This window comes from Rhea americana, unplaced genomic scaffold (genome assembly GCF_003343005.1).
Source record: "Rhea americana isolate MKP2758 unplaced genomic scaffold, rheAme1 scaffold_200, whole genome shotgun sequence".
Classification (NCBI taxonomy): Eukaryota; Metazoa; Chordata; class Aves; order Rheiformes; family Rheidae; genus Rhea; species Rhea americana.
In genome coordinates, this window is record NW_028186151.1 from 1357959 (window position 1) to 1381379 (window position 23421).

Below are 23421 nucleotides of genomic sequence, written 5' to 3' on the forward strand. Positions count from 1 at the left end.
GGGTATTGCTGGAATTGTCGTATGTATGCTCCTGTAATGAAATAATGTAATGTTATGTGGCTATCTACATAAAAAGCACAGAAACTACATAAAAGCAGTCTTATATGTGGCATATTCTAAATTTGCAGTGTTTGACACTGCAGTAATTTTTAAACTTGTCACTTAAGACATATGTTTTTGTATCTCCATATTATAACATAATTGTTGATGGGTTTTAACTTGTGTTCTAGGTGATGAGGAAAAAAATGTTTTCCTCTGTTCTATATGCCATGCTTTGGAAAAGTATTTATTTAACTCCTTTTATTTTCAGGTTCAAAATAAACCAGAGAAGAAACCTGGAACTTCATCCTCGGTCCCTTTGAACTCGGTTGTTAGCCCGTGTACTCCTCTGCCTGTGAATAAAGCCACCAGCAGCACTTCTTTGTCCATAAACATTCCACGTTTCTACTTCCCTAAAGGACTTCCGAATGTCTGCACTAATCATGATGAGGTCATTGCCAGGATTGAAGAAGTCTTTACGGAGTTTGAAGATGAGAAAGCAAACATCTGTGAAATGGGGAAAATTGCTAAGGTAACTGCTGTTTGTTTTTTTCATTTTCTGGAGAGAGAGAAAAGACTGAAACTAAAGCTAATAAATTACAGCTGTTCTAATTTTTAGTGGAAAAAAAGAACCAATATGCTTTTGCTCTAAATATTTTTATTTTTTTAGATTAAGAAAATAGTAAACAAAAAAAGCCCAGTGAAGTGTCTGTGGGAGAAGATTGCTGTTTGTCACATGTGATGTGCATTGCATCTTACTCTGGTTTGCAAAATGATTCTTTTGGGTTTCTTACCATATACCAATTACATATTTATATTTCTGTCCCTTCATAATTATGCTTATAAAACAGCAGAAACCTGAGGTGCCTCTGCAGCTTCAGATTGTGCCAGTTACCTTCTTTGTGGCCAGCTCTCCCACTAATTTGCAGGTGACCTATGGATTCTCTTGCAGTGTTGCTTGAGAAAGCAATTGCCAACGTAAGACAGTTTAGGGGCATAAATTGCTTATTATATCGTTTTATTTTCCCTATGTGGAAGTCTCGATGGTGAATTCAGTCTATAAAGAAGCAGGCTCTTCTGACTGCTTTTGTATTCCTCTTTGTTCTTGTGTTTCTTTACAGATCTGTGGCTGCCCACTCTACTGGAAAGCACCTATGTTCAGCGCATCAGGAGGAGAAAGGACAGGATGTGTATCTGTACACTCATTTGTAACCATGTGGAGAAAGTGAGTATAGTAAAATGCAAAATTTTCCTTCTAGAAAAAGACCAGCCTGCCCTACAAGTCTCCTTTTCTTTTTCTCCCACTAGACTTTTCAAATCATTTTTCCTTCTTTAAAAGAAAACAAAAGGCTTAAAATCTTCATGAGCTTAAGTTTTCTCCCCTATAACTTCCTGAATGCCTGTTTCCATGCTGCATCAACAGAATTTGCATCGATTACATAGGTGATAACACATGTTGGTCTGGCTGCTCTATGAAATACATTAAGCCACTCTCTAGAAACATGTCAGTTATTTTGAAATAGCTGGCAGACCTCAGTGGTGTTTGGAGATGTTTGTCTGAGGCCTTATTGCTATGCTACTGCATCAAGTAAGTACCATTCAAGAGTGGATTTGGGAGCATTTGATAATGTTTTAGGATGGGAAGAAGTGTAAAATAAAGCAGCACCAAGGCAGGTAACTTTACAGGGGGGCCAAACTCTGAGAGCTTTAATAGTTTTTGTTGCTACCTTTCTCAAGCACCAAATAATGCAATTGTGGGGTTTCACTGTCACTTCTGCATACTGCTGTCAAAGCTTCTTTTTGAAATCAAGAGCTGTGTATACATGATGCTCAGTCAGAGGTGTGAGATGGAACAGACCCACTCTCTTGCTTAGTCTTTGTTCCCTCCAGGATGATTCAGCCTTACTTTACTCTGTAAAACACCTGAACAGTGTTTCCATCTCATACTCAGAGAGACTTTTCTACTTTTTGACTTAATGGTCACTCTTCAGATTCTTGAAATAGCCTCTAACCTTGAGTTTCCAAAGCATTTCCTGTGATACTATTGTCCAAAAAAGTTCTAGTTACCCTGGCAAAATTGCAAAAATGTTAGAAGTGACTGTGATCAGTAAGTTCTTCTGACACAGACAACTTTTTTCCTTCCTTACGTCCCTCCAATTAATCCTAATTAATCCCTCATGTATGATACGGCATAGTTTCGCTCCCTCCGACTTGCACATCATTCAGATATTTGCAGACTGTGGTCATTCCCTTCTTCTGTTGTCTTTCCACCACAGCATTTCCAAGCCATTTTTGTAAGCTTTCTTTACTTTAATTGCTCTTTTAGAAGTTTTTTTTTTCCTCCTTCCTTCTCTCATCTGCCAGTTCTAGAATTCTTTTTGGAAATGTGATAGTCAGAAATAAAAGCAGTTTCCTCATAAAGTTAAACTGTAACTGTATGAACATAGCCATAATTTAAAAACAAGACTCTTTAATCACTGAAATCTATTTTTAAGCATCTTACTAAGCAACCTGACTTTTCAAAATACTATGTGCTTACTATTTCATTTGAAGGCGGTGAGAGTTGCTGGATAAAGAATACTTCTGAAAACTAGATCCTTCATTTTGGTGCTAAAATGCGCACTTGGATTCATCTGAATGTGCTTGATCTAAAATAATAATAAAAGGCTAGAGATTAGCACCCCTCTATTCTGGGGCTGATTCAGAATTTATCTGTTGGGGTGTTTGTGTGTAGTGTTATGAGGTAAATGTGTAACTAATAATGACTGACAAGCAAATCTTGTTTCTTTCCCCTGAAAGATTTACTAAAAAACCAAAGACTTTAAAACCTTTTTCATATATTCTGCTGTTGGTAAAGACAGAGGCCAGAATTAATGGCAACTAGGGGCATTTTAGTAGCGTATTTCAATATGGTGAGTTCATGTATTATGTGTGGGTGAGAAGTAAATAATGAACAGTGCATTTGCATTTTTCACAGTTAATACTACGTAATTTTGGAGTAGTTTATTACTTCCCTTATGCTGTATGAACAACTTGTTTGATCTATCCACATTCGCTTCTGTTACAGCTGTTTAGTAGTGTTTTGGTGGATACCAAGGATTTTCTCATTTTTATGAGTATTTCTATTCCTAGTGAATTAAGTAATTGTGATACCTCTGACCAAGATCATGTTTTCTTTAGAGGAGAGCAGAGACAAGAATCAGGATCGGAGATGCAAACTGTCATCCTGAGGAATGGCTTTATATGCTTCTGAGTACTCAGCCCTGCTAATTTTTTCATTAGACTGTTCTCCATGACTTCCTGTGCACGGCAACGAGCTGTGCCAGGCTCAACAAGAGATGCCCTTTTGGGGAGTGGTTTTTCCTGCTTGAAAGTTTTGTCACTGCATTTTGGCATTATCCTCAAATATTGAAATGTAGCAAAAGATTAAATTGGAGAGCATGTCTGTTGTCACATCTCATTAGATTAATTTTCTCTTTAAAGAATCAAAATGAGTGCAATTTGCAATGAGAAACACCTTGTTTACCGCAGCAATATTAACACAAAACAAAACCCCGCTGGACAGAAACACCTGGGTAGTACTGAAAGATGTTGGAGGAGAAAATGGGTGCTAGTATTCTGAGGTCAACTATGCATAATTCATGTTGTAAAGTTTTTTCCATAACATAAGGCACTTTAGTTATGGTTTGTGATTGTTCTGTGGGATACAAAAGCAGCTGAACTAACTTCTCATCTCTTCTACAGAGTCCTGCGTAACTGTCACGATGACGCATCCAGATTCACGTACCTTCTAGCAAAGCCTAGCTGTGACTACCTGGAGCAGGAGGACTTCATCCCGCTGCTTCAGGTATCTGCAGCCACTCAGCAGTGAATGGACGAGAGGAGAGAGCAATGTTCACTCCCTAACTTTCATATTTTCATGTCTTTAAATGTTTACCAAGGACATGCAGACCTTCGGTTGGCAAGCACGTGGGTAGAACTTATTTTGGAATGAAATAGAAATAAGCATTTTAAGTGAGCTACTTTGCATAAGTGCCAACCACATGTACATCCTGCTAGAGTCACTGAGGACTGTCAAACTTTATTTAGTTTCTTGTCTCTTCTTAGGATTTTTATTTGTCAGTGCCTGATAACCAGGCTGAAATTCACTCCATTTCTCTAGATGCTTATTGGGAAAAATATATAGTACTATTGATATCCAAACACAACATAAAAGATTATTAGGAAAGTCATTAAAAGTTATTTGTAAATATAATTATTATTGAGTTTGCCTAACAAAACTAACAGATACAATAACCCACAGAAAACTTTGCAAAGAATCTGCAGTTCCAGTTGCTTTATATGCCGCTACACCTGCTATATACATTTCGCTGCTGAATTTATCCTCATATTCGAACGAAAACCTACTCATCTTTATTTCATTTCTTTCCTTTTGTTTTATTCACATGTAGTATCTTTATAAAGCAAATGTAAAAAAAAAAAAAAAAAAAGTATTGTTCTCTAATTGTGGCCATTTAGCCAGGCTCTGGAAGGATTTAGCATTTATTTTAATAGTCTCTGCATAAATCAGGCCTTCTGCTCCTCTGATCATCTGTTGATACATTTTTCTGAGCATTTCCACATATCTCTAGATTGCTCACATCATGTTACGCACTATGCAAAACCTCTGTGGAGATGCTTTTTTGGGGAAAGATTTTGTCTCTGAGCTGGATGCTTTTCTCTCCCAAACAAAACGGGCACTGTGATGGGTAAAATTTTTCATGCTCCTTTTCATCTCCTCTCCACTGGGCACACTGCCTTTCCTGACTGATAACAGCTCTGTTTCTTTGCTACTGGTGCAAAGGCATGTATAATCTTGTTTCTCAATTAGTCAGAGACTGGCCATGTTGCACCATGATATTACGCTATCATGTTAGTCATCATATAAGACTGGCCAAAATCTTGTCGTATTAAACCCCTAAGGGTGTATCTGTATCTGCTTTATCTCTTCGCCCTGTTACATTGTAGACTGGGCAAAGTTTTGAACACCACCTCTTTTAAAGCAGAGGAGTCAGGTAGCCATGTAGCAATTACACAGAGATTCAGATTCATTTGGGATCTGAGCTGATTCATTCAGGATCTGAGCAGCTTCTCCACAGCTTTGGTCATGCATTTCTTGGCAGATTTGACTTTTGAGATGGTGTTTGGCTTGCAAAAAACTCATCTTGAGAAAGAGAAATCTCTCTACACGTTCTGAGGTTCACAAGAGCTTTTGTTGTTGTGGAGGGCATAAGAAGCAACTTCCTCAGTCTTTCAAAGAGTCTTATTTTGATGCTTAGATCTAACAAATATTAATATCTTTAGTGAATGAAAAAAAGGGTTTTGCAGAGGAGATAGTTGCATGGTCAACTGATTTTTTTTGTCTCATTCAGTAATAATGAGTTTTCATCCACTCACTAACTCTCTTCCTTTGTTTTTCTGTCCTTAAGTAAATCAAAATGGCCAACAGGTGCGTATTGCCTGGAAAATGTATTCTACTTACGCTTCTACAAGGTTCACTTTATAGATTAATAAATAAATAAATAAATAAATATGGTTTATTATTAATGCTGCAAATGCAGTTTCAAAAATAAGAGAAAGTATTGGTTTGCGAACACAACAGCTTCTAAACATTAAATAGAAGGAGAAGAAAGTCTGTTTCATTGTATTTTGGTCTTGCTTTGCAGGATGTAGTGGAAACACATCCTGGCCTGACGTTCCTGAAGGATGCTCCAGAATTCCATTCCCGGTATATCACGACGGTAGGCTGGTTCCTTTGATCTCCTGTGTTGCTGTTGTACCAACCCTCCCTTTTCCACTGTTCCCATCAGCAAATTATTCAGTTGTTTCAAAAAAAAAAAAGTGGTTTTAGTATTGTTAATAAGGAATTATTTTAAGAACTGCTTCTCCAGGGAAAATTAATCCGCCTGTGTGTACAAGAGGTCATTCGAAAGGATAATAGCAATTCTTTCTAGTCCTAAGCAAATTTAGAAAACCATTTTTGTCCTTTAATCCTGCTGAAGGAGAACAAGAGTGATCCTTACTTGGTCTTTGAGAGCTGCAAACTTACCACTAATTGTGCTGGGCAGCTGAAGCATGGAGGGCTTATTATTTGAAGATTTTTGTCACTTGGAGAAGGTTAGGCATGGAGCGTCTGTGATTTTTCCATGCTGCAAAGAGCATCCATTGCACAGATAGGTCTCCAGTCCAACTTTCCTGCCTCTCACTCTTGCCAGTAAGCATCTCTAGTCTTTCTGAGCCTCTGAGTTTTGTGACTACTTTTTTGTTTTGGATTTTTTTTTTGTTTGTTTGTTTTGTTCTATAGCTTTGTTCCACATTTACAGTCAGGAGTTAGTCTTATGTTTTCTCTGGGTAAGTCTCTTTCACCCTTAAATTTGTCTCATACTGGGTATGAATCTAGATAAAAGGTATACATGTAGGATGTCTTATCTCTGCAGAAGTAACAAATCCAAATAAGGAAAAGCCCATGGGAACTGCATCCTGAGAGGGTTCAATGGCTTAGAAAGTGTTTCTTAGTTCCGTTGCCAGGGCCTGCATGGGGGCCAGTTTTGCTAGATACTGGCAGCAGGAAGGTATCTTTTTTGGCAGGCACTGACTTCTCCCTTTCCTGTAAAGAGCAGATGGCAGAGAGACATTCTTGCTCTAGGCAAATCCTGACCCATCATGGTAAAGTTTTATGAAAATCTGTCAAGAATCAATTTAAATGTTTAGATTCACTTGAGTATGACTGTGAGCATCAGAGTATTACCAGCACATTGCTGTGGAGCAAGACAGCAGATACACCAAGCACAGTAACTGGCCAGAGTGGGTGTAATGATGTCCAGCAAGTTGTGGAGGCACATGGAAGGGTGTGGAAGATGCACGTGTTTGGTGTTTAAGGCACACAAATGAGTGAGAGCAGGCAGATCTAAGGCCACTGGGTAGAGGTCAGGGTGCTGGGGGAATCTGGAGCAGGTAGTGAATGGTAGATGCCTGGTGCCATTTTGTGAATGTGTAAAGGTAATGTTTATTGCATTATGAGTGCGTATGATCGGATGTTACGATTTCCTGGACTCTTCCTAGTGCTTTCTTCTGCTCACCGTTGTTTGTATCTGACTACAGCATCAACCAGTTGTACTTTGCCAGTGAACTGCTCTAGGCACAATGTGCAAATGTCTTGGTGCTGGCTGTTGGGTGGTGACAAGCCAGTGGTGTGTATGACCTGCCTTTGCAGGTTCTCTTACCCAGACTACTTGCTGCTCCTGTATTTTTCAGGCCCTAGTGGAGCAAATAAAGGCAAAAACCAAACATCTTTGTAGAACAGGCCCCAGATGATCACCCTTGGTGTCCCAAAAGCAGCAATTGCAGCAATTTCTGAACCTTGGACGGGTACAGTGCACTTTGCAGTCTGGGAGGGCAGATACGTGGAGCTGAGGTTCCATGCTCTCTCTGAGCTAACCAAGTGTATGCTGCTACTGAAAAAGGCAACACCATCCTCTCTTTCCACAGGGTGCCAGGGTGAGGTCCTGTGTGACCACGTAGCAAGCTAGACCAGAGGACTCATATAGATGAAATCTAACCTTTCAAAAAAAAAAAAAAAAAAAAAAAAATATATATATATATATAATATTTTCACTTGGATCAAGTTCCTGATCGGACTCTGTGCATGACAGGAGGAGCATTAGTAGCTTTCAGGGGAGGACCAGGAATACAGAGCCAAGGGTGAGGGTGAGACCACTCTTTTAGTAGCTCTCTGCGCTTGCGTCTACATAAAGTAGCAGAACTGGACCCTTTGTGTGTACGTGAAGCTACTCTGTGCTTCTTCATTCTGCTTGTTTCCACTATGCTTTCCCAGTTCAGTCTGAGCCTTTAGGCACCTTCACTTACAATACTATGACAGAGGTGGTTTCCTAGGCTTGCTCTCAGACAGCTAGGAAATGGGGGTGCTGCTAGTCAAAGCGAATGGTGTGTAGTGGACAGTTTTACGACGCTGCGATATCCTTCACAGACTTCAGGACAGTGCTGTTCTGGGCATCTGTGCTGACAGACAAACTACTCCCGAGCCTGGCGTTGGCTGGACCATTGATTTGGAGCAGAGTCAAGACCTCAGCAGACAGTCCTGGGTCAGGTTGTTTCCACCGGGAGTGGCAGTACTTGGCCTGCTGCAGCAGTGGCTCTGCTCTCTGACACCAGGAATTTCTGCTCTCGCATTTTCTTTCACAGACAATTTGGCACTTCTCTCTCTTTAATATTATGAAATTCAGTATTTCCACCAGGAGGTAATGAAGGAAACAGCTTTGTCCCTGGATTTTGAGACTGCTTGGATCCTTTTGATCCCCCCAAGGTAGAGTGCCTTATACCTACTTACAGAGTCAGTGCTGTATTTGCTGCAAGTGCAAGAATCACATTTTATTTTTGTGTTACAGATGAGGGCCATAAGGAGAGACTGGCTTTTGTGTTCATTGCTGGATACAGCATCACTTACTGAAATCACCTGGAGAGCAAGCTGACAGTCTAGTATGGATAAGATGTGTATGCATGTTTTAAATTCTTCTTTGCCTTCATCTGCACCTTTTAGAGGTGTCTTTTGGATACAATGGGCTGTACTAAAATCTGTAGCAGTATTTGTGAGTTGTTGTATTGCCAGGATATTAAACTACCTGCATTTCTTTCAACAAAGACCAACTCCTAAACCTGGTGAAGATGGTGCAGGACATCACATAGCATTTAATGTAAATGCTTTAAAATGTGACTTCTCCTCCCAGAGTGTGCAAGCAGGGCTGAGTTAGTGCTGTTCACTGTTGAAAAGCTTAGTCAAGGAGTCACCAACTAAAAACAACTCGGCAAATTGTATTGCTTGTGGAAAAATACTTTGGCTTGTGCAGTGTTGTGAATGTGAAAGGGGTGGGTGCCACACAGGGTTTAATAAAGTTTTGTTTTTATTTTCAGAAATGGTATCATTTTTTGTTCTTCCATGGGAAGACTGGAAAAAGGTCTGGAGCAGAAGGTGTTGGAGGTAGATAACATGAGGATGCTGGGGAACTAGGAAGGAGTCTCCACTTACAAAGGCTGATGTACCAAATATTCCCAGAAAAAATAGTTTCTATCCTGGGAAAAGTGAAGTCAGAGTTATGACTTTCACTGAGGCCATGGCTGCTGACCAGAAGTGCTTGTAGCAGTATGTGCCTGAGACTGCTTACTTACCTGGTTTCTAAGATGGGATCATACAGCTGGTGCTCTCACAGATGGACACACAGCAGGGAGACCACAGGAGTGAATTTTCTGTTACAGTTAGTTACTAAGGCTATGGCTTGAATGGTGCAAATCATCTCAGGCCATATAATAATATTCTAGTATGTATTTCCCAATCACATTTTTTGAGAGCTTGGTTTTTACAACCTGAAAAAGAAAGAAAGAAGTATTGACACCGTATACAGATATGTGCATTGTGTACTAGCCATTGAAACTGGGACATGATTTGAATAATAAAGCCTGCACTGAGTGACTGGACATGGGAAAGAAAACAGATTAAAAGAGATACCATTTTACCTCTATCTACAGCTAACTGAGGAAGAGAGCAGAGGGAAGATCTTCCCCTTTAGCGGTATGGTGTGATAGAGGAGCAGTTTCTTGCATGTCACAGCTGGGGAGATATTTTGTTGTCTTTTACTTCTTTTCCTCTGCCTGTAGGGTAAGCTGCCTGTCAGGGTCCTTGTTCTGTTTTGTGAGATTTTTAGTTTGTGAGCCTTTGAGATGGTGCGAAAGCCCCGTATCTTTCAAGATTGCTACAGAGCAGACGTGTGGTAATGGGTTGTATGTGAGCTGAGACCCACCTCAGTCTCAAAGTCAGTCTGCGGTCTGGAAGCAAAGGCCAGACAAGGTCCAGAAATGGAGACCAGAATGGCAATGGCTGCCAGAGGCATTAACCAAGAAAAAAAAAATGCAGCTTTCCCCAGTGTGTTTAAGACTAGAAAAGACTGTTGCGATTACCTAGTCTGACCTCTTGTATTGCACAGGCCACAGAACATCGCTTAGTGATCGCTGTTCTTAAGCTAGGGTTAACTTAGTGGTTTTTTTTTTTTTTTTGAGTTGAGACTACTTCAGAAAGGCAACCATCCTTGATTGAAGTGTCTGGAAAGATAAACAGCCCTCAGTGTTTTTGGAGTTGTTCCTTGATGAGTGGCAGTGTAAAACCTGCACTCTCGTCAGCCTGAATGGGACTCTTTTCAGCGTCTGGTTATGTATTTTATGGGAGGTGAAAAGTCCTGTAGTCTCACATCTCCCTGTGTAGGCTTTTAAGGGCCAGGATAGCTACCAATAGGTGTCATGTTCAGCTAAGTGGAATGTAACAGTTCTCTCTCTTCAGGATATACTTTGAGTCCTCAAATCCTTCTTGTTGCTGTTGTTGAACCCTCAGTTATTTGTGCTTATCAGCATTCACTATATTACCAGTCTGTGTATCTAAGACAAATTGTTGGCAAAACTTTTATACTTCCTTCCAAGTCCTATATCTGTTTTGGACTAAGTTTGCTTTTGTGTGACAGAGTGTGGTCCTTAAATGATGATTGCCCGCTTGAAGCTATTCTAGTTCAGGGAAGAAACCCATCCAGTCTATCCATTTTCCAGATTAATCCCTCACAAGAATAAAGGCAAGACCTCTTTTGTTGGAAGGGACCTCTGGAGATCATTAGTCCAACCTCCCTACTCAAGCAGGGTCACCTAGGGCATGTTAGACAGGGTTGCATCAAGGTGGGTTTTGAGTATCTCCAGAGAAGGAGACTGCACAACTTCTCTGGGCAACCTGTGCCAGTGCTCAGTTAATTTTTCACATTGGAATAGCATGCAGTACTAAGGTTTACCAAATCCTGGTATAAAATGTTAACATGATGTCAGAGACTTAAAGGTTTGTTTTCATTAGGTTAGTTTGACAAGAATTATATTGCATAGACTCAGTACTAATAGTCAGGAACTATATCTCTAACTTCTTGTTGAAGATGTCATGCTGTTAGTGATGCTTGTTCTTGCTCACCCGGTTAAGTTTATCCTTGCGTGTGCTTGATCACACATTTGAGTTTTCCCTGCCTAGTGGTGATACTTGACAAGCTATCACAGAGCACGCTAGGAGGGGTTCAGCCTGCGCTTCTAGGTGCTCAGGAGGACGCAGTCTCATGCTGTTGCTGTTCCTCTTGGGATCTCAGAAGTGTGTGCATTCTCCCACTGTGCTTTTTATTCCCATTTCACCAGAGGCAGATTAGTAAAGGAGATGAATGACACAACACCTGCCAAAGATACGGGCAGACAGGTAATCTCCACTTACTTTTCAGTGGAGCCACCAAGAAGATGAGATGTTGTTACAGGAGAACAGACATTACTTGTGTGTTTCATTTGCGTGTCATGTTTGCTCTTCAGAAGTTCTGATTTTTTTCCGAAGTGCAGAACACTCTATCAGTTGAAATCCATGCAGGCTGCAGTGCCCAAAGCTGGAAAAACTCAGTTTCAAAGTGATTTGGGGGCACTGACATAAATAATGTAACTGCATGCTTAAAGATGTGAATTAAGAGCAGAGCGGAAGTGAATAATACTGTTTTTCTGAAAAAAATGCTGCTTTCAAACTGCATAGTGGATGCAGTATATACAAGAATGTTCACAAAACAACTTTCAGAAAGAAGTCCTCTTAGGATAAGTGAATAAACCAGATAAAGTTGTTCTATTTAAATTCCCAAACTAGTATACTTGAGTAGCCGATTTCAAGGGAACTGTTTGTGTGTTGCAGGTTATACAAAGAATATTCTACACAGTCAATCGATCCTGGTCTGGGAAGATAACTCTCACAGAGCTGAGGAAAAGCAACTTCTTGCAAGTATGTTGTTTTTTGCTTGAATAGAGTATAGAGCTTGTAGATGCATTTGTTCCTATAGATGTACACTATCTAGCAAGGGAACCACACCTGGGCTGTGGTGGTGGTGACCAAGTGCTCAGTGCCTGCATAGGGCCAGAACTGGAGACAGGAGTGAGTTAGGCGTCACAGTCGCCAGGAGCGAAGACCAGGATCCTGAACGGACTGAGCAGAAGGTCAAGGCGCAAATGTGCACGCTAGGGCTGCAGCTCCATCAGATGGGTTGGCTAGATCAGGAGCCAAAGAGCAGAGGAAGGGAAGTGAGACCCTGCAGCGCGTCTGTAGTAAGCGGCTCATTGGCAGCCAAGAATAGCTGGTGGGCTGCCCGCAGCCTGCGGTGGGTAGGACAGCCAATTTCCTGACTCCCGGCCGGCAACCAGCCCATTGACAGTTGGTCAGGCTTGTGCTGTCCAGTTGCAAGGCAGCATGTCGCAGAAGCCGATTTCCAATTCTGCAGTAAACTTCTCCAGAAAGGATAATGAACAACGGTTAGTGCTTGTTACAGTCACTGTGATGTATGTGTGTTGGGCAGAGATTTCAGGCTAAAGATCTCCCTGTTCTTTGTGTATTCAACCCAGAAAAGCACTAGGTTAAAACTGTCAAAAGCTGCTCTACTCTAGCCCAACCTAAGAAGCCAGAAAATCTTTAGGCTGAAAGGTCAAGGTGAGGACTCAGCTAAAAACAGTGGCGATTTTTGTACTTCATGCTGTTTTCCTCTCCAAATGTAGTGTGCGTTCTTCTAAAGCCTCAAGCATGAATTTATGCTCTTCCTCCTTTCAAATTTCTTCTATCCACTGGTCACATCAGCTAATCAAAAAAAACAGTGCTGCCTTCAAGTGTCTCATGCTGTTCCAGGCCCTCTGATCTCCATTCCTGCCTACCCTACCCTTTGTTAGGGACAGATCTTCCCAGCTTTCACCTGCATCTTGGTTCATCATTTTTTTTCTCTTTATATACTCCTTCCCTCTCTGTTGAACCAGCTGCCCAGTTAAACCAGATCAGTTCCTGCCACCAGCAGCCCAGGGAAATCAGTGTGATTGGCATGATCTGCCTGGATCCCTCCCTCCCTCCCCAGTCCAGGCATGAGTCTGGAGCAAGACTTGATCTTGCACTTTGGGGATCAGACAAGGTGGTGTGTTGTGTCAGTATGCATTTCAGTTCCTAGAGAGATCTGTGGCCTTGCAGTGGTAAATGGCTCTGAGAGGCCCTTGTCCAGGTCAGGGACATGTCACAAATAACGGAGCCTAGCTGAGACAGCCGTTGTCTTCCTGGACCCCTGCCTCACTCTTCGCTGTAGCTGGATGGTCAGAGGAATTGCTCACAGGACTGAGGGAGGTGTTGTGCATACGCAGGCTAACCAGGATAGCCAAGCCAGATACTGCACAGTCTCCTGTTAAATAAAGAATGCAGCAACAAAGTCTCCTGCTCTGAGGAAAGGATTAGCTCACAGAGCTGTGTTCACCCAGCTTCCACAGAGGCTGGAAGACTTGAGCTACTGGAATGCTTCCTTGTCTAGACTTAACTTCCCACTTTTATCTGTACCATTTCAGACTCTTGCTCTCTTGGAAGAAGAGGATGACATAAATCAGATCACAGATTATTTCTCCTATGAGCACTTCTATGTCATATACTGTAAATTCTGGGAGCTGGACACTGACCATGATCTTTACATCAGCCAGAAGGATCTGGCTAGATACAGTGATCAAGGTATGCTGTCTCCAAGCTGCTTCTTGAGCCAGATGCTATAAGTTTTCAGGGGTTGAAGGACCATGGATAAGTTAAGAGCATAATAATCCATGAAGGGCTAAAAAAATCCAAAAGCACTTCCTCTAACTCAGGGAATTCATGCTCTGCAAATTGTTAAAGGCTGGGAAAGCGTGCTGGGAAGTGTCACTGTACATGTAAAGTGTTTTTATGTTGTGTATGCTGGGCTAGGTGGAGACACCCAGTCACATCAGCTGTTCTAGGATTATTCATATTCTCAGAGCACAATATGCCCATGTGTTTACCAATTAGAAATAATGATTTAATGTCTTAGTCAAGAGCTTGGGCTACTGACCAGCGTATTTTAACCCTGAAGACAAAGCCTTCTTGAACTCTTCTGTATGATTGCTTCAATTTTTGGCAAAGTTTGTCTAGGACAGAGAACTGAGCCTGGAAAAGTAGGGGATGTTTGGACACAAAATATGACTGAGAGTGCCAGGAAATGTGAAATACATGGCAAGGTGCTACAGTGTGTAGGGTTATAGGGATCCAAGCTGTGATAAGTTGTGAGGAATTGCTGGAGATCTGGGGCTGAGGGACAACATTTGGTAGAGCCAACATCCAAGGGGGCTGAAGTGAGAAAGAAGGAAGGGTGTGCGAGGATGACAATGCTGCAGGTACGTGTGTGTCAGAGTAGGGTGGTGGCCCCCATGCCCTCAGTGCAGGTATTTATGGGAATGCCATGGGGTTTGGGGTGAGTGTGGCAGTAAAAGGGTTGTACAGGAGTCTGTCAGGGATGGTGCAGGACGTGTGCGCCTGGCCGAGGTGTCAGGGAGGTGTGCCAGGACTATGGAGGAGAAGGAGAACAGGTAGAAGGAGCTAGTGTGGGGTCTAAAGGAGATGTGTCAGTGGTTAGGTCAGTGTAGACATTCTGTTTCGGACTGATACTCGCTGTTTGGCCAATGTGTGTACTGTACAATCTGCCCCACATACTTCCTGGCTGGCGAAGCCCTCCCGTTCACCTGAAACAGTGCTCTTTTTTTCCTTTCATTGGCCTTTCCTGCAGTGGGATTGCCATGGTTTGTGCTAAGAAGTGTCTTGTAGGGATTTTGGAAAGCTCTTGATTTGACGTGTGATTTTTGTTTGATGGCTGAACTCCTTTTGCAATGCACATTGACTTGTATCCTTGTATCAGCGGGATTCAACTTTGTGGCAAGTCCTACTTCAGCAAAGTAGGAGCAGTATCAGCCATGCCCAGGAGGCCAGATTTGTGAAATACAGTGTTGGGTAGGATGCAAAGGCAGACACAATGGCAGAATTACCCTTTCCTGCTTTTAGAGGGCTGCCAAATGGGGACCAGTAAAGTGGCCAGATAATGAGCTTGCTTTTAGCAATGGGAAAGGGCTTTCTGTGCATTCAGTGTGCACAGCTGTATTTAGCATTTTCTATGACCTGTAGGTTCATTTTCTTCATGTTTTCTTTGTCTCCAGCTTTATCAAACAGGATTATCGAGCGAATATTCAGCGGCGCTGTGGTAAGGTGAGGAGTAGCATCCTGGCTGGGGATAGCAGTGAGAGGAACTTCTGTCAGGCTGATTAGAAATGCCAGAAACTCAAAAATTTCCACTGATCAGAATGGTTTGCGACAAACAGCTGGAGCTGCCTGAATATTGAATGGGATATCCAGGTATCTTAAGAAAGCAAACAAAAAAAATCTCACAGGATCATCACTGACAGACCTAATTGTAGAAGAAGGTGGGCACGGCAGGCGGGACCATGCAGGCACCGTGTGTGCGTGCCCCCCAGCAGTACAGCGTTAGCTGGAGAACTGACAAATAAACACCCCAGCACATCCTGTGGGATGGGACGTGGTAGATGAGTCTCAGCCCTGCAGTGCCAGCAGGGCAGCAAATGCAGCACACGCAGGGAAGGCCATGAGGACTTGTGCTGCGGAGGGCAGGGAGAACAGGTTGAATGGGTAAAGGTGTCCTGTTTTCTCTCAGCAGTGATTTGGGGCTTCTTAAAATATGTATTTGGTAATGTTTGAGTATTTAGGAGCTTGGGTTTTTTTTGTTTGTTTTTTTTTTTCTTTCAGAGGAAATGAGGTCCAGAAGGAAGGCCGGATGAGCTATGCTGATTTTGTGTGGCTGCTGATTTCAGAGGAAGACAAAAGGAGTGCTACAAGGTATGACAGATTCTAGTTTGTCCTACTAAAAGAGTTAGATAAGATTATAGAAACTTCCGTAACTTCTGCTTTCTACAACAGACAGCAGCTTGGATTTCAGTCATTGTTAGGAAGAAAACAACTTATTGTCATCTTTTGGTCCAATCATTTGCTGTTCTTGAGGAAGAATTGCTTAAAAGAAGTTTTGTTTTTTTAACATTAAATGTGTTGGTAGTAATCAGTCACTTTGGTTACCCTGTGGCCATCTTCCTGTGGGGAAGGGCTTGGAGAGCAGAAGTGAGCTGTAAGAAAAACTGATTTTTTTTTTGATCTCCCCTCTTGCGAGGGCAGTCCTTGGCCCTTTATGCAGAGGCAGCGACAGATACCATCCGCCAGCCCTGAGCTCCTGCTTCTCCGGGCAGAGTTCAGCTGAGGCGGCTGCAGCTTCGTGACTGCCTGCTCCACCACACTGCGAGGGCAGGTGCATGTGTCACTGGGTGCCCATGGTTAAAAGCAGCGGCTGCTGTCTTTGCCCGCCTTAGGTAAGCAGTGACACTGTGAGAGAGGTGGCATGTTCCCTTCATGCATGTAGCAAGTGCTAAGAAGGGTTTGTAGGTAAATCCCGCTCAGTGTCATTTAGCAACACCTGCCCACACGTGTGGGCAATGATCTGGCTTCAGAGTTGGTTGTGTTTGGCCAGCTTTGCTGCTGTATCTGACAGGGAGGCCAAAACCTCTGAGCCAGCTGAGCTGCAGCACAGCTAATAGTGGGCACTTGCTCCAGGTACCTGGTGAAACAAGTCATCAGCATGCTTGTGCTCACAGGCCACCCAGAAGAACCGTAACAGCAGGTACTCTTGAGCATTGGGCTGTGCCCTCATCCTTCCCAAAGGTGGCCTTTGGCCAGAAGAAAATGCTAGGGTGGGGCAAGGGGAGCATTGCATTGCATTGCTGCAGGGAGCCTCTGGTGCAGCCCCTGTGCTTTCACTGATTCTCTTTCACAAGTTCTGTTTCTTCTTCCTAGTATTGAATACTGGTTTCGGTGCATGGACCTGGACGGGGATGGGGTGCTTTCCATGTATGAACTGGAGTACTTTTATGAGGAGCAGTGTGAGCGGATGGAAGTGATGGGCATAGAACCACTACCATTTCACGACTTGCTGTGTCAGATGCTTGACCTTGTTAAGCCAGAGAGGGATGGTAAGTCCTGTTTCATGAGTTTCCTTCCTGTCCTATCTATGGTAGCTTGAGAAGGTATAGTTGCTCTGAAGCCCATTCATCTATAGGCAGAACCTTGCAGAATCACAGAGCTGAAATTATCATGGGACATGCTGACGGTCTAGATTGTGAAACTGTTCTGTCTCTGTTCACATTCTTTCACATTTGTTCCAGGCTTCATCCATATTTGTGCAAGGTTTAGGAATAATACTCATGTCCATTTATTGGGTAACTTTAAAATCCTTGATTGGCTTGGGAAGAAATTTTGCAACGTTGTTTAATTATGAGTTTGATGAGAATGATAGGGAACAATTGCAGTCTCTCACTAATTAAGAATTTAGGAATAAAATAACATGTTGTTTCTGCAGGAAGAGTAACCCTGCGAGACCTGAAGAGGTGCAGAATGGCTCATGTATTCTACAACACCTTCTTCAATTTAGAGAAATACCTGGACAATGAGCAGAGGGATCCCTTTGCAGTGCAAAAGGTATAAAGCACTTGTACTTCTAAATATAGGCCCTCTCAAACCCTTCCTTGCAATGCAACTGGGTATAGGGAAAATCCCCCTGGATATAAGGAGAAACTTTTTCACAAATAGGACAGACAGGCACTGCCACCAATTGCCTAGAGAGGTTGTGCAGCTTGTGTTCTTGGACTTTTGCAAGACTCAGTTGGACAAAGCCGAGCACCCTGGTCTGCCCTCTTAGCTGACCCTACTGTGAGTGGAAGGTGGGACTGGAGAGCTCCTGGGTCTCTTCCAACCCAAATTATCCATAATTCTGTGATTCAGTTGTCTTAAATGACGCTATAGCACCAGTACTGGCAGTGAGTATGCGATTCTAGAGAGAATGAACTTTCTCGGCCTGCTGAGTTACGCTGATTAATCAGGCCAAGGCAGGCGCTTACCTGCACTAGAAGGGAATCTTCTTCACTCCTTTTAGAAAGGAGCTGTGAGATTCAAAACATCAGATCCTGTTTGCTTTTTCCTGTCTCCTACACAGCTGTGGTCATAAATAAGTAGGCTACATTTGAAGATTTATTAAATCTCCAGGATGGCTTCTGATCCTTACCAGAGGAAATGATACTGGCAGTTCTCCAGTAGCATGAACAGACCCAAAGAGGAGGCGGAGCCCCTTTACAACACAGGGGCTGAGGCAGAGATACCAGCTCTGCGTTTGTGCCATGCTTGTGGTAGAGCAGATGGAAAGTTTGGCTGTTGCAGATTGTTCCTGGTTATCAGCCTGGGTGTGCTTCGATTCACCATTCATGTTCTCGCCCCATGCAGAGAAAACACAAGAGGAGGCTCTGGCTTTTGTATTTTCCAGTTGTTGCTCAGTGGTAGCAGCAGGGTCTTCTGAGAGTCAAGTTTTGTCAGCTGGCAGGGTTAAGTACCTCACCTCTGGCTCCCCTTGCACATCTGGTGAAACCACAGTGCCTCAGAGTGCCAGATGTGACTACAGTTTAATAACTATCCCCCCAGGGGCCTCTTACTTTGGTCAACTACAGTAAAGTGGTGGGGATACCAAAACCAACTCTGGTTTCCTCCCAGCTGTTCCCACATAACCTGTAAGAGGAACTTTGTGGTTGTTCTTCTTGATCTGTTTATAATTCTAGGCTTAAATATATCTCATAATCCAGACTCTCCCCCTCCTTTTTCTTTTACTGGATCATCATAAGAGCAGTCAGGTGGAGCCAGGAGGCTAAGTTTATCTCCCCTATCTTTTGGTAATTGCTGAGGGTCAACTGTTTATATGGATGTTATTTTGTAACCTTCTCTCAAACTGCTCCAAACTTAGCAATCTGTTAGAGTTGCTCAAAAGATCGATTACTATTAATGATTAAATAAATCATTAAGTCCTTTACCCAATTAGAAATGTCACAGATGCAGAGAAAATGTGCTGTTACTAAGGGGATGGTCGAGGTTTGCTGGCAGCTCAGGTAGCACACTGAGCTTTGTAGAAGGGATGTATTTTTTGTTGGGTTTTTTTTTTTTTTTTAGTCACCTTTGTGCACCTGTTGAAAAAAAATCACAATTATTTGAAACTATTTGAATTAAGACAATTTTTGACTAGCTCTTTGTGCAGCTGCTTACTATTTCAAGAATTCATGTTTCACACGTGCAAACTGTTGTACGGCACGCAGGCCTATTGTAATATTTGTACAGAGGTACGGGCTTGATGCGCTTGACCATTTGATCTCTTTAGGACGTTGAAAACGATGGCCCCGAGCCCTCTGACTGGGACAGGTATGCTGCTGAAGAGTACGAGATCCTTGTGGCTGAGGAGTCTGGGAACGAACAGTTACAAGAAGGGTAAGCATGGACTCGCGCTGCACCGAGGAACCACTGACTGGCTCCAGCTGAGGTTTAAAAGAAAGGGGTGAAGTGGGCATCCAGCACGCTCCTACTGACAGGGGTGGTGGATTCACAGATGTCTCATTTGGACTGTCAACACTGGGGCACGCTGAAGCCCAGAACAGTTGCTCCAAAAATGAGGTATTGGTGTGTTTGTCACAAAGCACTTGGGACACCCGGAATTCTTTGTGATCGTAGAGATCTGGGGGAGAAGGACAAAGCCTTTTTGTTTTACTATCATATAACAAAAGATGACAAATGACTTCTGTTAGTCCTGGCCAAATATTGATCATGACACACTATCACAGACCTGAAGCTGTATGCTCTGTTACATTTAGGATGCTGAGCTGAGCTGTGTACTCGAGCTTTCCTTTCGTCAAATAATTTTACATTCTGCTCTTCCTAAGATGTCTTTAAAGTTTTAGTTCACTTACTGAGTTTGTTTAGACTTTTTCTTTAAAACTTGGTTTCTGTGACAGCTATACTCATTTTTGCAGCCTTCTATAAAATTGTGGACAGGCTCTCCAGCCAATCCTACATAAATTAATTATGTAGAGCAGTTAATCCAGGGCTTCTCTGTGTGCTCAGCCTTCCCGTAGAGGCTCCTAATGGAGCCTAACTATAATTATCCTTCAGACTTAGGGCTGTGGTAGTATCTTCTTGAGAATACTTCTCTGGAAGTCTTTCTGTGGGTGCTGTAAGGAACAGCCCAGAAATTACTACATGTTTAGACCATGTAAATCTTCACATAATTCAGGACTTTATCAGTTCTTGAACAGCATTTGTAAATTCATTGAAGGAAACGTCCTCAGAAGATTGCATAATTGTCAGAACTCTCCACACTGGAAATCTCTCAAATAAACAGCATCACCTACCAACTAGGTAGAGAGGTGCTGCTAAGCTGTTGAGAGCTGTGTTCCCCCCTCTCCCTGTGCATCCAAACAGCTACGGGATGTTCCCTCACCTCCTTTGAGCTGCCTTGATTTTTTGTGGACCTAACAATAGAAGATGACGTGACAGGATGGAAGGTAAAAAAAAAAAAAAAAAAAAAAAATGCTCTATTCCCTGTGGTCATGCTGCAGTGCCTCTGTCCTCAGCACAGAACAGAAATAGGAGTTTGCCATAAAAGTTTTGCAAGACCATTAATCACCAGCTTTACCAAAACCTGAAAAGAAGACGTGGCAGTTGATGCTAAATTTTTTAGGTGTGTGTGAAACAGCGCTGTGTCTTCCTGTAGAGAGCAGTACAGCAACCTTGATGCTGGCTTTCAAGAGCTCCTAAAAAGCTCTGTAGTCATGACAGCAGGATAAGATCTCATTTGTGGAGCATAGCAACAAACCGGGCAGGAAAAAAGGAAGAGAAAAAGAAAAACAAAGAGCTGGATGCCCAGACAAACACGCCAGAAAGAGGGATTGAGTTCTGGCACATGCATCATTTCTGCTGCCCTTTGAGAATGACAGAAACAGGGAGTGGGGACAGAAACAGGGAGAGGATTTACGAGCGCTGAGAGAGGCTGGAAGATTTTTGGCCAGGTCAGCTGAAGCTTTGAGATGAGTCTGTATCTGGCTGTCTGCACGTCTGCCCATGAGACCAGCACTCCTGGAAGAGGAATCTTACAAAGAAATACTGGATACTCGGGGTGACTTCAAGGATGCTGTGGCTTTGTTGGGACTGATCAGACGCTATCGCCGTAACTCTGTAGGGCAAGAAAATCTTGAGTGAGAGCTTCAGTGATTTATAAGTACTGCTGTGGTTGAGAATATGGCTTGCCTAGCACCTGTGGTGAAAAACACAAGGCCAGTATTATCTAAAGGCTAGTTTAAGGGGGCTATCACCAAACGGACAGTGTCTTGTTGCTCAAGAAAAAGGAGCATCATGTTTCACTGGAAGCCTGAGATGATCTCAACTGTCCTCAGCCATGTTCTGCCTCAAACAGCTGTGTGTTTCAATGGAGAGAGCCCATTCCTGGGTGAGTCCACATGCATGTCATTGTGTGAAGGCAGAAACAACAGTTGAAGCGGACTGCTACAGGCAAACTCTTAATGCCACTGTACACACTGCCGCTTTGCAGACATCCTTTCTCGCAGTCTAGGCTATGGCCTTCCTGGTAGAAGTGGGAACTACTTTATTTGTTGTCCCAGACACTGAATTCTCCCAGCTGCCAAACATAGAAGCCACAATCCCTTTCAGGGGAAAGGGTCTTTCTCCACCTAGTAGAAAATAAGGAGAAATAGGCCATCTTTTATCAGCTGCTGAGAGATGAAGCTCAAAGCAGGAAAGAATCACTCTGGTCTGAGCAGACCAGGAGCAATGGAGCACTATGGAGCAATCCTGCTCGGAGGTGGATAGGTGGGGAAAGAGGTGACAAAGATGCAGGAGGAGATGACGTTGGCTTGGGCAAATTACCTTTTTTTTGTTGGCTTCCTCAGGTGGTTTGATGGCTCAGCTGCCTGTGGTCATGACCCCAGCAGCATAAGCAGTGAAATGGGGAAGGCAGGCACAGCAGTGTCATTGAACCATCCAGTGAAGGTGACAGAAAACATGTATGCAAAAGGTTTGCTGGAGTCATTGTCCTTGCCTGAACAAGCTAGAGTTGCCATGGTTGAGTCTTGTGGAACGAGGTTTTTTTTAATTTGCATGAGCCCATGTGTATTTATGGGACAGTGAAGTTTTGAAACTAGGCTGGGAGAAGAGAAGGTGAGTCTCTTTAGTGCTGATCTCATGGAGATCATCCCCTTGGATGGCTCCTAGTCTTAATGGTGGACAGCACTTTTCCCAAGCTGAAAAAATGGTGCAGAAGGAAAGAAATAAAAACATAATGGAGCTCCAAGGGCTGAAGAAATGGACTCATGGTGCCTGGTGCAGGCCCTGACTGAACATGAATGCAAACAGTACTAGGAAGAGGCTCACGTTCCAGGCATCGAAGAAAAGGAAGAAAAGTTGAGCAGAAGCTGGTAAAATTGAAGGGGAAAGGGACATCAAAGGAGCATACTTAAGAATGATATTCACATGGAAAAAAAGTTTTCCTCAGCTGCATCATCTTAAGCCAAGGAGACCTTAGGGAAACTGAGGCGGGTAGGAACATGCACAGTACATTCCCAGGTGGGGAGTGAAGAGAGGCAAGTCCATGTGGACTCCCTACAGCTACTGCTTAAGCAAAAAGTCTGCCTGTTGAGAACTTTTTGGCATCCTTGAATGTGCAGTCAGAAGAGAAATGTGGGTAAGTACTCCCAATTATGGGTGTGGGATCTAGACCACGGCATCCCTTCTCTCATTTGTGCAAGGATCCACAATGCGGGAGAAGCGTCGAGCAGGCGCTTTACCTGACGGATAAGACGACAAAAGTGTTCTCTGCCATTTTTCTCTTCCTTAAATAAGGATCATGAGATTATAGCACAGAATCCTTGCTTCAGCAGGAGATACTGGCCCAAGGGGAACCTGGGACAGACTGGCAGGTACAAGCGACTCCCAAAGATTCCTGGAGCCTGCATCTAGGTCAGTAGAGGAAGAACAGCAAAAGAAGTGATGGCTGCAATACTTTCTTGGCACCATGCACACTGGGGCATCAAAGGAGTTCTTCAGCAGCAGTTTCGTTGAACAAGTTGCAGCTATTCCTGTGCTTACCGTTTGAAGACCTGCTACAAAAGGAAGAACTTGAATTTCTTGGAAGCCCTGAGAGACTTAACAAGTAACATGCAGAGACAGAGGTGAAAAGCTGAGATCTAAAACCATCATTTCTCAGGCCTCCGAATGAGTTGAGAGCCCTGAAGCGGTTTCTGCTGCAGCAGAGCCCAGAACCCAACCAGCCTGACTGCTGCAGCTGGCTGGAGACAGGAGCTCACTGGGCTGTAAACACTAAGACCTCAATACCAAACTTCAAACCAAATGAGACAAGAGGAGGAGAAGATGATCACAGTTGTCCTTCGGTGGACATCAAAGCACGTCCTAAGAAGTTTTAGAGTGAAGGCGTGTCCGAACAAGCCACAACGCCAGCAGGACCTGAGTCTGTGGCCAGGCAACTTTATCGCTAT

The 23421-nt window shown here is 43.1% G+C and overlaps 1 protein-coding gene across 2 annotated transcripts in view; it reads left to right on the forward strand.

Moving 5' to 3' along the window:
* Positions 1–23421, forward strand: part of LOC146596452 (serine/threonine-protein phosphatase 2A regulatory subunit B'' subunit alpha-like) — a 56320-nt gene that overhangs the window by 28055 nt on the left and 4844 nt on the right. For both annotated transcript variants that reach the window (XM_085303918.1, XM_085303919.1), the window contains 11 exons: positions 311–571; positions 1161–1264; positions 3784–3886; positions 5745–5819; positions 11831–11917; positions 13504–13660; positions 15148–15196; positions 15752–15841; positions 16844–17019; positions 17406–17524; positions 19242–19348. In XM_085303918.1, the coding sequence (XP_085160044.1) occupies positions 311–571; positions 1161–1264; positions 3784–3886; positions 5745–5819; positions 11831–11917; positions 13504–13660; positions 15148–15196; positions 15752–15841; positions 16844–17019; positions 17406–17524; positions 19242–19348 (1328 nt within the window). The remainder of the gene's footprint in view (positions 1–310; positions 572–1160; positions 1265–3783; positions 3887–5744; positions 5820–11830; positions 11918–13503; positions 13661–15147; positions 15197–15751; positions 15842–16843; positions 17020–17405; positions 17525–19241; positions 19349–23421) is intronic.